Here is a 14,700-nt window from a genome sequence, read left to right on the forward strand (position 1 = left end):
TAATATTGATTAATGACATGAAAATCCATATTTGAATAATGATATTTTGATGACATGAAAACCAATATTCGATTAACGTAATCAATATTTGGTTAATGATTATGATATTGTTTAATGATGAAAGATTCAATATTTAATTAATGATACTGATAATGATATGAGAATCAATATTTAATTCTAAATGAGGCAATTGTTTAACCCAATTGGCAGAAGAAAATATCTATAAAATTTAAACCCAAGTTAATAATTTTTTATGAAGGTATTCGTATTTCAGTTAAAATTTGAGATTTATAGATAAGATGCTAAAATTTTTGAACGAAAACAGCATTGAAATAATTCCAGTCTTTAAAATTTGCCTTTACTAATATTTCCTTTAAAGTGGTTTATCTAAATGTGCAAAGTATTTCTTAGCATTAATTCAAGCATTTTTTTTTCTTCATAAAAATTCATTTATGATCAGAACATCAACTAATTTTGGTATAATCTCTATTCTATAAACCAGTGAGATTATATTCCTTATCTGGGATATTTTAGTTTTGCCCTCATAGGAAACTTTTTTTTTTTAAAATTATGAAACATAAAAACCAAAAATCTGAATGTGACCTCAAGGAAATTCAAGAACAATGGAGAAAAATAAATGGACGTTCCATTTTTTTTCTTCAAAAAACAACTTGGCGTTTTGGCATATTATGATTAAGGTGGTTTATTAGGAAAAAAATAACTGATTACAGCAACCCTATTGAATGTTTCTTTTCTTGGCCACGGTCACGGTCAGGGGGTAGCCAGAAGGCATCGAACCTCAACAACATCAGCTAGTAACAGGTGGGAACAGCTAATTCCGGCAGACGAAATCTTAAGATATTCTCAACTTATCTTTTGTGTTACGGAAGAGAAAGCAGACGATATTCTTTTGTTTAGCAGACTATATTTGTTTAACTATGGGTGTTCAGAAAGTGATTTAACGGCAATTTCATCATTTATTTACTATAAAAATAATGGATAACTGGATTTTAAGGGTAAGCAAATATCATTTAAATATTTAGATTTTTTATCGAATAATTTTTTTTTTAATGTCGAGTTAGCAATACATTTTGAACTACTAACCTAGCCATAATTTTCATATTGTTATTTCTAATCTATAAAATTTCGGCGAGACAGAGAGCTACAAAAATATTAGCTTAAAATATTTTTAATGTTCATGACAATATATTTAAACTTATAACATGCATAGTTTGCTCGACAAAATTGCTTTTAAATTGTATTTTATGCTTAAGTAAGAAAACAAAACAAAACAAAAAACAAACACTTAAAATAGAATTTTAACAATCAAATGATAGTCACTTGCTGAATTGTAATATTTAGATTTTTCATACGAGAGCACTGTGGGCCAGAAGACCATGATCTTTAGCCAATAGTCAAAAATTAAATTTTCAACTAAAATATGTGTAGGCAGTTTTAATATAGCCCAAATTAAGTATTCATAATCATTTACTTTATAATTTACTTTTTGGACCGACGAGAGTACAATGTAATGAAAAGTATGTTAAATTTTTTTTTTTTTAAATGTAACCTTTAAATTTTTATTTCAGAAATATACATACGAATTTCACCTTACTGTTACATTTTTATCAGAGTAATTAGTCTGAAATTATAGTAAAAGTTTTCAATTTGTTGGAAAAATTATGTTCATTTTTTTTGTGTTTTCGCGTTATTTTGTAATTAATTCGCGTTATTTTGTAATATTACTTCGGAAATATAATTGCTTTTCATTTTTAATATAAAATTACGAAAATTATTATATTTTTGTTGCTATATTTAATTATTTAAACGTACTATATTATTTTTTTTATTTTTGCTCGCCATAGTTGTTTTTTTGGGTATTTTTAGTGTATTTCAAAATTTCAACTATGAATTCAATTTACCTGCATATAAAACCCCCCAAATTTTGAAACAAATTTGATCGAAATACTAATTTTGGCCACGAAACCTTGGATGCTGGCCCACTGTGGAGCGTAAACATTGTAAGTAGTTCAACACACAGTGAACCGGCTAAGATTTTACAATTTCTTTTAGAACAGTAGTTCGATTGTCAGGGCATTGGGCAAGACGTTTTGTGAGGCTCATTAAATATTTTTGTTTCTAAAGTAACTGAAGGTAACCTTCAATTTTTTTTATCAGACTTAAGAGCATGAGCAATTTTTAAATTAAGAGCATGAGCATTGTCTATCTGACCTCATATGGTTCCTTTTCAAATTATTTGTATGTGTAGTGTATGATGTGTAGTGTATTATTTTCAACTAGGAGGCTCCGCCCCCTGCTCGCTAACGCTTGCCAACCCCCGAGAATTGCTACGCAATCCTATGTGGTTCACGCCGTGAACCATGGCTCGCTGCGCTCGCTCGCCAATGAACACAATGTTCTAGCACAAAGACATAATATATTATCATCAAAGACATAGTATTTTATCATCAAAGACATAGTATTGTACTTATGTAGAAGAATTCTACCAATGTTCTTATTGGCTTTTAAAAAAGTATATTAGCTATTTAGATTGTACATGGTGAAAAAATCAAAACATTAGCTAAATAAGAAACATATTAGCAAAATAAATTATCAAATATTGCTTCACTAATATTCTGCATTTTAAAGCGTGAAAATTCAATGCATAAATAAACGCGAAATATAAAAAAATTCAATGCATTCAATACAAACACTTAAACGTTTTTTAGACGTTTAGGTAGCTCCCAGTAGAAAAATATCAATTCAACAGCGGCCTTTTAAAGCATTCTCACTTCAATTAATTAATTAATTCCTAATTGAGTTTAAATTAAATATTGTCATGTTTTTAGTGCATGAATCTGAATTGAACAACCTGATAATGCTCACTCTGGTTATTGTTATCTGGTTGCTCACTACGTGCTCTTGCGCGCCGAATCCAATCAATTAAAAATGAAAACAGCTGCCAGCGCGAGAAAAGAAATATCATTGGTTTTATTGATACATACATACATACATACGTACGTATTAGCGTTTTATATAATAAGATAGATTATTTAAATCTGTAGTGTGACGGATAAAATTCTACTAATTCTTACTTATTAACTATGAGATAAAGACAGTGAGACAAACTTCTAGTAATTATAACTTATCAACTATGATACAAAAGCCATGATACAAAATCCTAGGAATTCTAACTTATTAACTGTGAATGCTAAGTTTTTTATTTACTTTTTATTATTTTTTTACCAGAAAGCAAGTTACAGCACAGAAGGAAGGGGGAAATCTAATATTGTTGTCAAAGATAATTTTTGATCGGCAATTATCAAATCATATGAAGGTATCAATTTTTTTTCCACTGAGGTTTTATTATTTTTATTTTATGGAAGCTCGTAGCATTTTCTCTCCATTTATTAAAAAACAATTCTAAATATTTTTATTTGCTTATTTTGACTTTTTCTTTCTTAAAATTCAATTTACAATTGAGAGGAGGTTACAGATTCACAAATTATTGATTAATGATACTTATACAACGAACTACTTTAACTGAGCTGTTGTTTTCCTCTTTATCACCTTTTAATCATAAGGGAATAAAATATCAGCATAGTTTAAATAAAGAAATGTAGCGTTATATAGCTACTTTAGAAATTGGTTAATTGCCTTAATCTAGCACAATTGCTTTCATACTTCGCTCATTAGAAAAGTTAGCCTTCTATTAGTTAATATATCTGTTGAATATATAAAAAAACTTTTAAATAAAATTGAAGTTCAATTATAAAGTGAATCAGGGGCGTGCTTAGGATTTTAGGGGCCCCGAGGCAAAACATTGAGGAATTTCATCGGAATTGATCAGAATCATGTTTTATTTAAAAATATATAAATTAAGTGTTGAATTTTTTTTATTTCAAACACATCTTTTCTCGTTTAATGATTAAAACTCTCATAAAGTATTTAAATAATGCTTAGTATTATTTAACGACAATACTGCAACTAAAATTTTTTCTATACATTATTATTCAATTATAGCAAACAAATTACTGAATAAATGAAGTTAATTTTTCCTATCAAACTTAAAAATTTGACGAATTGTAAAAGCAGAAAATAAATTTTATAAACTGAAAAGTAAATTAATTTTGAAAGAAAAGTAAAAAGCATTTTTAAATTAAATTATTCTCGAAAAATCAAGTCTTTATTCTTTAATTACAAGTAGATACATTAACTACTTATTTAATAACTTTAAACTTACTCGTAATAAAAAAATATGTATAAAATAAATAGGTATAATTGAACGATATTTACAGGTAATGAAACAACAAATTATTTTACATACTACAATGGGCACATTAAAATATGAAAATGACACGAAAAGAATAATGAAATATTATCATTAAAAGTTACATTCCTAATTTACATTTAAGTTCTAGAACAGAAAAAAAAATCGTATTTCGGTTTTTAATTTATTAGCCTATTCTTATTAAATAATTAATTATATAGATTTAAAGACTGTACAACATTCAAGTATTATATTTTTGAATTTAACAATAATGGAAGTTGTTTTGACTGAAAATAATTATTATTAGAGGATAACTAGTTCAAATTTTTTTGTATTATTACTAATTTTCCCTTAAAATAAGGATTTTTCCCCGTTTATACTTTTTATAAGCTTTTAATTGGTGTGGTCGACATTGATAGATTAATTCACTCTGTAGGTAGCAAATACTGAAGCAACTTAGTCACCACTTTAAATTTTTTTTAAAAAAAAGCACCATACTGATTTAACAGGCTTGTTTTAACTCTATAATTCACATTATTGTACGTTTATTCAGATTTAATTCATTCGTTGCCTCTGGCAAAAAACTTAGTTGACGAGTCTCCTCAAAATTTACTTTTACATGAAAGTATTAAGGCCTTAACTCCTGTTTCACACACAAATGTGTTTTAGATAATCACAGCATATGTGTGTGTACACAAATACATTTAATTGTAATTTTCCAGGATAGTTCTCAAAGTATCTCTTATAATGTCGATAAAATTTAACTGTAACAGCAGCGGAATATGTTTGTTTGATGCAAAAGCGGATTTTTTAAAGGGGTTTCCAATTTACATGTGGCCGGGGGCCGCAATTAAAAATAACAGTCAAATGGTGGCGGGTAACTTTATTAAAATTTTAAATAGGACTCTTTTATGTTTGAAGGAACATTAAATATTACTGTCAGATTTTTATCAAAGTTTTTTTAATATCAAAAAGCAGAATAACAAGCATTGCAAATAATGCTTGTATCTTCTCTTAATCAGAAACTTAGTGAGAAGATTTTTTTTCTTTTAAAATTTAATTCAGTGATAAATTAAAATTTTTTTCGACTTGTTATTAATTGTAGCAACAAAAACAAAAAAAAGAAAAAAAAAATTCTCGAGCATCTGGAATAAATTTTTTTTTCTCTTCCGCTCATGCGATATTCAATTCAAGGAATTTAAATAAAACATAATATTCATTTCCTCGTTCATGCGTTTTAAAATTTACAAACGGAAATAATTTCATCCAAAATGAGTGGTTTCAAAAAGTTGAATGGGAGAACTTCTTCGAGAAAATTTATGATTCGCGCATGCTGAATTATATTCACAAAATAACGAAATAAAAAAGAGAAACATACACGATTATTTTTGTAAGTGAATAAATATTTTCTTCGATGCAAAACCTGAGAAATAATTTTTTTTTGCACCTTTGGTATGTTAAATTTCACAGACACGAAGAAATTAGGTTTTTTTAAACGAAAGAAAAGTATTTTAAACCCATATAGATTTTTTACGAAAATTGTCCGCAAAAAAACGACCACTGATATTCGCGGGAAACAAAAAAAAGGCTTCGCGGGGTGGATGCGGCCCGCAGGCCGCTAGTTGGTAACCACTGATTTAAACAATTTGATTCTCTTGTAAATTTGTGATTTTGTAAATTGTGATTTGTATTTGGTAAATTTGTGATTTTTTGTAAATTCGTGATCTTCTTCTCCTTGAAGTGCAAGTACCCAATTTCAGTGATATTCCGGTGATGCAATTAAAAAAAAAGCACGTATCTTCCAACCTGCTAAATTATATTTTTTGTTTTTCCCTCCTTGTCCAGTTTCTATCGGTTTTGGTTTAATTCGAGAAATTTGAAAGTTGTAAATAGCTCGTTTTCGTAGCTGTGGCTCAGGGGGATAGAGCGCTTTCCTCTTAATGACATGACCCGGGTTGGAATCCCAGCGATAGCTGGAAGGCACAAATTTTGCTTCCGGCTCGTATCCACAATGTTGATGTAAAAATATTCTCAGTGGTAGACGGATCATGGGTTAAAATTCCCTTGGGTTCAAGATCACCGGGGGAGGATTTTCATGTTTTTCCCCTCCATGCAAGGCACACACAAGTTAGTTCCAACAAAAAAATCTTCTACGAATCTTCTTCTTTAGTTTGTTCCTGAGTATCTTAGGTTAGGTTCAAAACCACAGGCTAAACAGTTGAACTTTGATAGTCATAAGACTAAAAATAAGTCGAATGTTAAACTCCGGCTATAAAATTATAAAATAAAATGGGGTGGGAGGGTGGGATGGGAGAACCCTTAAAACAGATTAATATCCTTACACACGTAAATTTACTGAATAAAAAAAATTATCAATTTTATTAATGATTTATTTTGATTGGGGAAATGATTAAAGGGAATAATAAATTTATTTCTGAATAATACAAAATATATTTCGCCTATTTCTGCACGGCAACGAGTCTTATTAATAAGTAAGAAATTGCTTGTAAAATATCATATGTTAAAACAATTTTTTTTCGACAACTAAATCATTAAAAAGTAGTTATCTAAGACATTTTTATTTTTGATGCACAAAGCTTTAGCGAACTTTGAAAATCATACATTAAATTTTCTTCTGACTACTAATTTTTATTTTATATTTTATAACCATCGTTGAACAGCCGACCCAATTTTATGGGTTTATGACTACTAATGTTCAATGCCGTAGTCTTGTAATTTTGAACTCAATCCAGAAGGCAAGGGAACTCTTGGATCAAGTATTGGTAGAAATTTGCCTTCGTGGAGAACTTTTTAATGGAACTAATCCGCATTTGCGTTACATGGGGAGGAAAACAACTAAAACCTCATACAGTCAGCCTTTTGCCAAGAGGACTCTAACCCATGATCCGTCTACCACTGAGGATATTTTACGTCAGCACTGTGGTCGGTGCAAGCCGGATGCGGAATTCGTATAGACCAGCAATCGCTGGGATTCGAACACGGTTCACATCACTGGAACAAACGCTCTGTCCCCTGAGCCATAACGGCTCTTAAATGCATGGCTAAAGAAAAGAAAAGGGCTGGTTCATTCTTCTCTTAGAGCCATTACGGCTCAGGGAATAGAGCGTTCAGTGGTGGCTATTTACCAATTATTATTATTTATCAGAGTCAGGTGGTAGCTATTTACCACTTATTATTTTTTTCTTCACAGGATCGCTTCGACTGCCAAAGTGCAAAAATTTGATCAAACAAATACACGTTTTAGGCATTTCCTCCTTGTTTATATCCTCAAGGCATCTACTCATTGTAAATAGAAGATGCTGTATTATTCCGTTATTCACTTTTACTCACTTTTTCATATTGTTTTCAAGACATGGATATTAACTTCTCCATTTTTCATGAAATGGAAACACTTCTAACTCTGTGTAAACAAACTTTCTCTTGTCAGTAAATGTTTTGGGAGATATTGCAATTGAAACATAAGATAAAACTGTTGGTACAATTTAAAACATCACGCTTAAAGCTTAGGTAAATGATGTCATGTAAAAATTGAAAGTGAAAAGAACAATATTTTAAAAGGGGAAAATCCTTGAAGGATTAAAATTTTTAGTGACCTTTATATCCAAATTTTCAGTGTATGCATTTGCAACACTACATTTCCGCTCTAACATCGGAAGTCTGAGTGGAATATTTTTTCCAATAGTGAACCAATGAAGACGGTTATCGAATAAACGTAATTCTGACAACATTATGACAATTAAAAGCAGGATAACTTCAGGTATGAAACAGGCGACTAAAAATCTAAAAAGTGGTAGAAACTCCGATTTTGTTCATTTATTATCTCTCTAATTTTGTTTAAACGTAACAACCACTATGACTTACATTTCAAATTATTTTTATTTAAAACAAAATCATCTTTTGCATTCACCTTGAATTGTAAACTGGCAAAAATATGGCATGAAAAGTTGCTAATTTCTAATCTCGTTTGAATTTTAGTAGTCCACGCGCTTAGCAATTTAAGTCTAGTGTCCTAGTGTTTTGATTTTATTGGGCACCTGCGCCACGAAACGACCTGTTACAGAGATGCCAACTGCTCCGGACAAGTCAAAATAATAAATAAAAAAAAAAAAACGGTAAATAACTGCGAAGTAAATTTTGCAAATATATGACTATTTTTGCTTGCTTTTTAAAAGGTATAGCATGACATAAGTACTATAACGTGGTGAATTATATAAGCCTACGAATTATTTAGAAATAGTGGGGGATTAAAATCTACGAAATTGAATTTATTAAACCAAGAATCACAATTGATAAACTACCACTTTAAAATATATTTTTGCTGTCCGGAGCAAGTTGGCATCTCTGATGTTGCTTGCATGTGGGTGACCTTTTATATATGTGTTTGAATTATTAATATGTAGTGGTGGAAAAAATTCCTTTAATTCAAATTTGTTAACGTATAAATATACAGAGATGCCAACTTTCTACTCTTTTTCTAAAAGTTTATTCTAGTGGTAGCTATATTTACGTTTAAATGTATTATTTTTTATTCACTTAAACTTATTTTCCACACCACTAGATATAAATTATTTAAAAGCTTATATGCAACGCCGCTTCCATACCTGCTAACTTTTAATCCCTTTCATTATGATTTTATGGTAGGAATGGAATTTCAATTGTAAGCAAAAAAATACGTTGTATATGAAAGGACATCAGCTGACAACCATGATAGTAACGCATACCTGCAAACTTTTAATCTTTTCCATTATAATTTTTCCCAGTGGTATTAAAATGGAATTAAAACTTCAATTTTAAGCAAACAAATACGTTGTATTTGAGAAAACTTAAGTTGACAACCATGATAGTAACGCATATTAATATATGTGCTTAATTTTTGTAAGAATAGTGGTGATCAAAATCATTTAAAAATTAAGTTTATAAAAGAAAATATATTATATATTTACTACCACTTTAAATATAAAAATAAAATCTTCCGGAAAATCCGGAAGAGTTGGCAGGTATGGTAACGCATATTAATATATATGATTAATTTTTTTAAGAATAGTGGTGATCAAAATCATTTAAAAATTAAGTTTATAAAAGAAAATATATTATATATTTACTATCACTTTAAATATAAAAATAAAGTTTTTCGCGAAATGCGTAAAAGTTGGTAGGTATATACTTCATTCCAGATCCATCACTCACATACCTGCCAACTTTTAATCCCTTCAAGGATTCAAATAGAATATAAATTGCAATTATAGGCAGAAAAATACGCTGTAATTGGAACAAGCTTATACAGACTTCCACATCAGTATTACATATTAAAATATACGCTTAATTTTTTTAAAATTAGTGGTGGATGAAAAATATTATAAATTAGGTTTATAAATGCAAGGAATATATAGAAAGCATACATTTTACTACCACTTTAAATATAGAAATAAAATTTTACGCCAAATGCGTAAAAGTTGGCAGGTCACCACCTTCAACCGAACTCCTCCTCACAGCACAGAGGATAAAAGCGAAGAACAAAGATCCTCTTATTCATTCAACCCAGATCCATAGAGGTGAGGCTATTAAAGTGTTGGCGAAATTTCCAAAACCTTTGAGAGTTTTGGTTTTGAAAGATCTACCACTCTATAAAATATTTTACAAAAAGCGTAGTACTTGGCAGGCTTGAATACATTAAGTTTTCTACCGCTAAAAAAGTTATTTTCTGAAACTTCGGAAATTTCGCAATTGTTGAAGGTTACGCATTTGTTAATGTATTTATGTTTTTTGAACGTGAAGCGTAGATTTTTACCGCATCAATAATTCGATTATTACAAATTGATTAGAAGACTTGAGTATCACTCATAACGTAGTTGACATATTTCTCATAACTATTACAGCTATTAGTCAATATGAGAATCCAGTTATGGACGAAAAACGCATTATTACGATCCTAATCTTTCCAGCTTACTTTCGAATTCATTCTCTGATCTCATACTTTTCTCAGCCTTCTTACAATAAAAATGATTCCAGATTCAATCATCCTGAATTGAATAAAAAAAAATCATCCATTTCAAAGCCTATTTTATTCTAAAATAACGATATTTATATCGTTATAAGATGTATCGAAATGAATTTAGAAATCAATTCTCCACTTTTTGGAGCATATCTAACTGATGGATCCTGGTCGCGCAGACGATTGTAGAGAAGATATCGATTAATAATTGGGTTATTTCAGAGTTTTATCTTTTAACAACTGTTGATACACTCCACTTATAATACGATGGACAAAGGATTAGAGCTCATGCTCCATTGAAAATAATGGCATTACACGTGTCCAAACTACGTGATAGGAAAATAATAAAACAAAATAAATAAATTTAAAAATATGTTTTCCATGAGGATTAAAAAAGGAGAAGATAGTTCTGTTTTCGTCAAGAATAAAACAAAGTTCTCAGGGCTTGTCACCTTCAAAATACGAGAGCACAATGACAGAAATAAAACGAATTTGGACTTTTAAGTCCACATGAAGAACGTAATTTTTAACAATAATGATATTTTCGTTATTTTCTTCATTTTTAACTTTGCTTTTTGTTAGTTTGTTTTGGGTGAAAAATTGAAATTTCGATTGGTGATAAAATGGAGCTAAAATGTTGTAATATTACAGGTGGCGGCTTATAAAAGCCGGACAATCAGTTTTTAATATAACTTAATTAAAAATAAATAAATTAAAAAATATTAAAAATAATATTAAGAGAGTAGACTTTTATTAATATATAAATGTAATTGGTTTCAAAATGGTCAACTTTTTCAGAGGCGAAACGCTTTGACAACTAGAATAAGAAAGTAACAGTTGTAAAAGTTTTAATCTTTTAGTTTGACACATAGGCAGGGCTGTCAACTTTCTACGCTTTTTGCAAAAATTTATTCTAGAGCAAGGGACCTTACATGAGGCCGGGGGCCGCAATTAAAAACACAAGTCAAATGGCGGGCCGCAACTTTATCAAAATTTTACATAGGACTCTTTAATCTTTGAAGGAACAATAAATATTACTGTCAGATTTTTATCTAGTTGTACAAAACAAAAGTATTGAATTACAAATAATAATAAATATTTTCTTGNTTTTTATAACGAAAGAAAAGTATTTTAAACCCATATAGATTTTTAACGAAAATTGTCCGCAAAAAATGACAACTAATACATTTTAGTTCGCGACCCTAAAAAAAAGGCTTCGAGAGCCGGATGCCGCCAGGGGGCCGCCAGTTAGTAACCATTGTTCTAGAAGTACCTGAGTTTATGTATTAATGAATTATTTTCATTCATTTGAACTTATTTCCTATGTTACTATACATAAATAAATTGGAAGTTCATATGCAACGCCACATTGCTCTAGCTCTTTTGTGGTGAGGATTTTAAAATGATGGCAAAATTACCAAAAATTCTGAATTTTAATTTTTAAATGACTACTACTACGCAAAAAGCGTAGTAGATGGCAGGCTTGCATAGGGTAGCCACAAGCTGAAAAAAGTAGTGGCAAATGTTTCATAAGCATGTTGGAAATTTCAAAGGTTTTTAATTTTTCTTTACGTTAAGGAAATTAAGGTGTCCACCTTTAACATTTAGATATATTTCGTTTAACTTACGAATATATCTTTGGATAGGAATTAGAGAGATCAATTTGTTTCATCTATCTTTTTCTAAGATTTTTAAATGTTTTTTTCCGATTGTAGCCACACTGATACAGTGATGTCACTTTTTCATAGCTGATATATTTTTTTTCCATTTTCAGGTTAAGATTCCTTGCAGCGATTCCTTTTCTGATTAAGATACTTTGTAATAACTTTGAATTCACAGTATTATCTGAATTTACAAACACTTAATACTTTCAAAGAATATTGATGTATTTTTGTACTTCTATTTAAATTATTCATGTTTAGTGATGGTCAAAATCATTAAAAACCATGTTTGTTAAATCAAGATATTTAAGTAAACATTTGGTACCGCTTTAAGTATAAAAAGAAATTTTCCATTAAATGATTGGACTATTTGATTCGTAAAGATAAATGACGTAAAACTGTTAATTAGATGTGAAATCATACTTTTTAATCAAAAATAAATAACTTCCCCAGTCCGAAATTAATAGCTACACTTGAATACCTTTATACTGATTATTGATGATTTTATGATTTTGTTTGAACATTCTTTGAGATTTCAGGGTGCTATGATATCAGCCAGCAACATTTACTTATCAATCATTCCCTCCTTCAATCACAACCAAATTAGGTTTTATTTTATTTTATAATCGTCATTGAACAGTCGACCCGATTTTGAGCTTACGGCTATCAATGTTTAATTCCTTTGCCTTGTAATTTTGAACCCAATTCAGAACACAAGGGGATCAAGTAAGCCTTTCCCTGTGTGCCTAAAATGTAATGTGCACCAGGCTACACCTGACCATTTGCTGTCCTGTACTGGGCTAGAGAAGAATTTTATCTTGGAGGATCCAGTGATGGTATATGATTTTCTGTCGGTGAACGGTCTTCTGAACTTGGTCTAGCCTTGTTCTTGGCCAAGTGGAATAAGTAACAACAACAGGGGATCAAGTATTTGGAGAAATTTGCCTTCTTGGAAGACTTTTCGATGGAACTAACCGACATTTGCGTTACACGGAGAAGGAAACTACGAATACAAAATTAGTTTAAGAAATCCAGGGTTCACGCATTTTTAAGCCGCTCCCCATTTTTTAAGGACGTTTCCACCAGCAATCGTATTAACCCTTTAATGGGACCTTTATTTCTAGTAAAGGTAAATATGGAATTGAAATTGATATACTGTGAATTGATAAATTTGGAATTGAAATTGATATACTATGAATTGATAAATTTGGAATTGAAATTGATATTTTGGAATTGAAATTGATGTAAGAATAGTAATTCATATAAGAAAAAAAAACTCATTTAGTTTATAAAAAATTAATCTAAATTTTAAAGTATATTTACCACGACCTATTAGGAACTTATGGACTTTAATTATTCGTTATTTATAAAACATATTTTAGAAATGCTACAAACTTCAAAAGGAATTATGTATTTTATAACTTTTATACGTTTTCTTAAACTAACAAAAGGTTTCCAATTTTATTCCAACTTACTTCAAGAAAGCTGAAGTTATTAACAAATGGAAACCTATATATTAAAAGTAGTAGAAAAGTTCACCATGGTATTATACTTACCACGACCTTAGAAGGAGTTGAACTATCGTTTAGCTGATGAATAGTGAATTCATTAGTAGCATAGTTTTAAAGGTGTGGATCTACTAAACTGCATCGGAAGTTATTTATAATTACACCTACTTGAAATGACGGAAGAAATTTAATAAAGAGAATGTGTAAATTAGCAAAGAAAATGTGTAATGAACAACACCACATTTGCCATTGAACTATATTTTTTACATAGTTTTATTTTCCTTCTGTAATATATTGCTTATTTTGTAGTTTTATTTTAAAATTGAAAAATTGATTTGAATGTAGGACCTTCATGTTTGTTTGTGACAAAAATTTACAATTACTCGATAGAGTTAGCATTAATGCTTACTTTCAGCCCTATCACTTGGCTAGGTTTAACATATTTTTGTACAAAAATTGCCAATAAATTAATATTTTTTTGCATATTTATATTTATCTGTTGTAATGTGCTCAGTTTTTATATAATTTTAATTTAAAAATCAATTTTTCTCCAAAATTGGATAAAGATTTTTAAAATAAGGTAAGAACTAATAACAAAAAAAAATAAAAAAAATAGAATAAGGGCTTTCAAAATAAGGTATGGAAAAGACTGGGTTGTTTATGCTCAAAATTCAAAAATTTCCCATAAAATGAACATTGATATTTGTTTTTAGCTCGAAATTCCTTTAAACAGGGTTCCCACGGCATGAAAAAAAATAAAAGAATGGTAGTTATGATTTTTAAAGACTACTGAAAAATGGATTGGGGATTTTTATGGAATCCTTACGCTGAAAGTTCATATTTATCCTACAGAATATTTAATCCCTTGGCATATTTTAAACCTTTTTTTGTTCCTAATACCTTTTCCTATGTAGTATATTTTTACAAATATTTATTTGCCTTTACTAATTTGATCAATACTTTTAATCTGAGCAGCGATGGCTCAAGGGATAGAGCGTTCGCCTTCTAATGCGGCAAACCGGGTTCGAATCCCAGTCGATACGAATTCCGCATCCGGCTTGCACCACAGTGCTGATGTGAAATATCCTCAGTGGTAGGCGGATCATGCGTTAGAGTCCACTTGCCGCCAGGCTAACTGTGGGAGGTTCTCATGGTCTTCCTCTCCATGTAATGCAAATGCGGGCTAGCTCCATCAAAAAGTCCTCCACGAAGGCAAATTTCTCCCAATACTCGATTCAGGAGTTCCCT

General features: G+C 30.0%; 1 protein-coding gene across 1 annotated transcript in view; it reads left to right on the forward strand.

The window, feature by feature from the left end:
* The first annotated feature begins 776 nt into the window (after nucleotides 1-776).
* The window catches only part of LOC107436135 (uncharacterized), a 49,053-nt gene continuing 35,129 nt past the window's right edge, over nucleotides 777-14,700 (forward strand). Inside the window, exon 1 of the mRNA XM_016047715.3 lies at nucleotides 777-1,016. Coding sequence (XP_015903201.1) covers nucleotides 996-1,016 — 21 coding nt within the window. The 5' untranslated portion in view covers nucleotides 777-995. The remainder of the gene's footprint in view (nucleotides 1,017-14,700) is intronic.

This window comes from Parasteatoda tepidariorum, chromosome 3, assembly GCF_043381705.1.
Source record: "Parasteatoda tepidariorum isolate YZ-2023 chromosome 3, CAS_Ptep_4.0, whole genome shotgun sequence".
Lineage (NCBI taxonomy): Eukaryota > Metazoa > Arthropoda > Arachnida > Araneae > Theridiidae > Parasteatoda > Parasteatoda tepidariorum.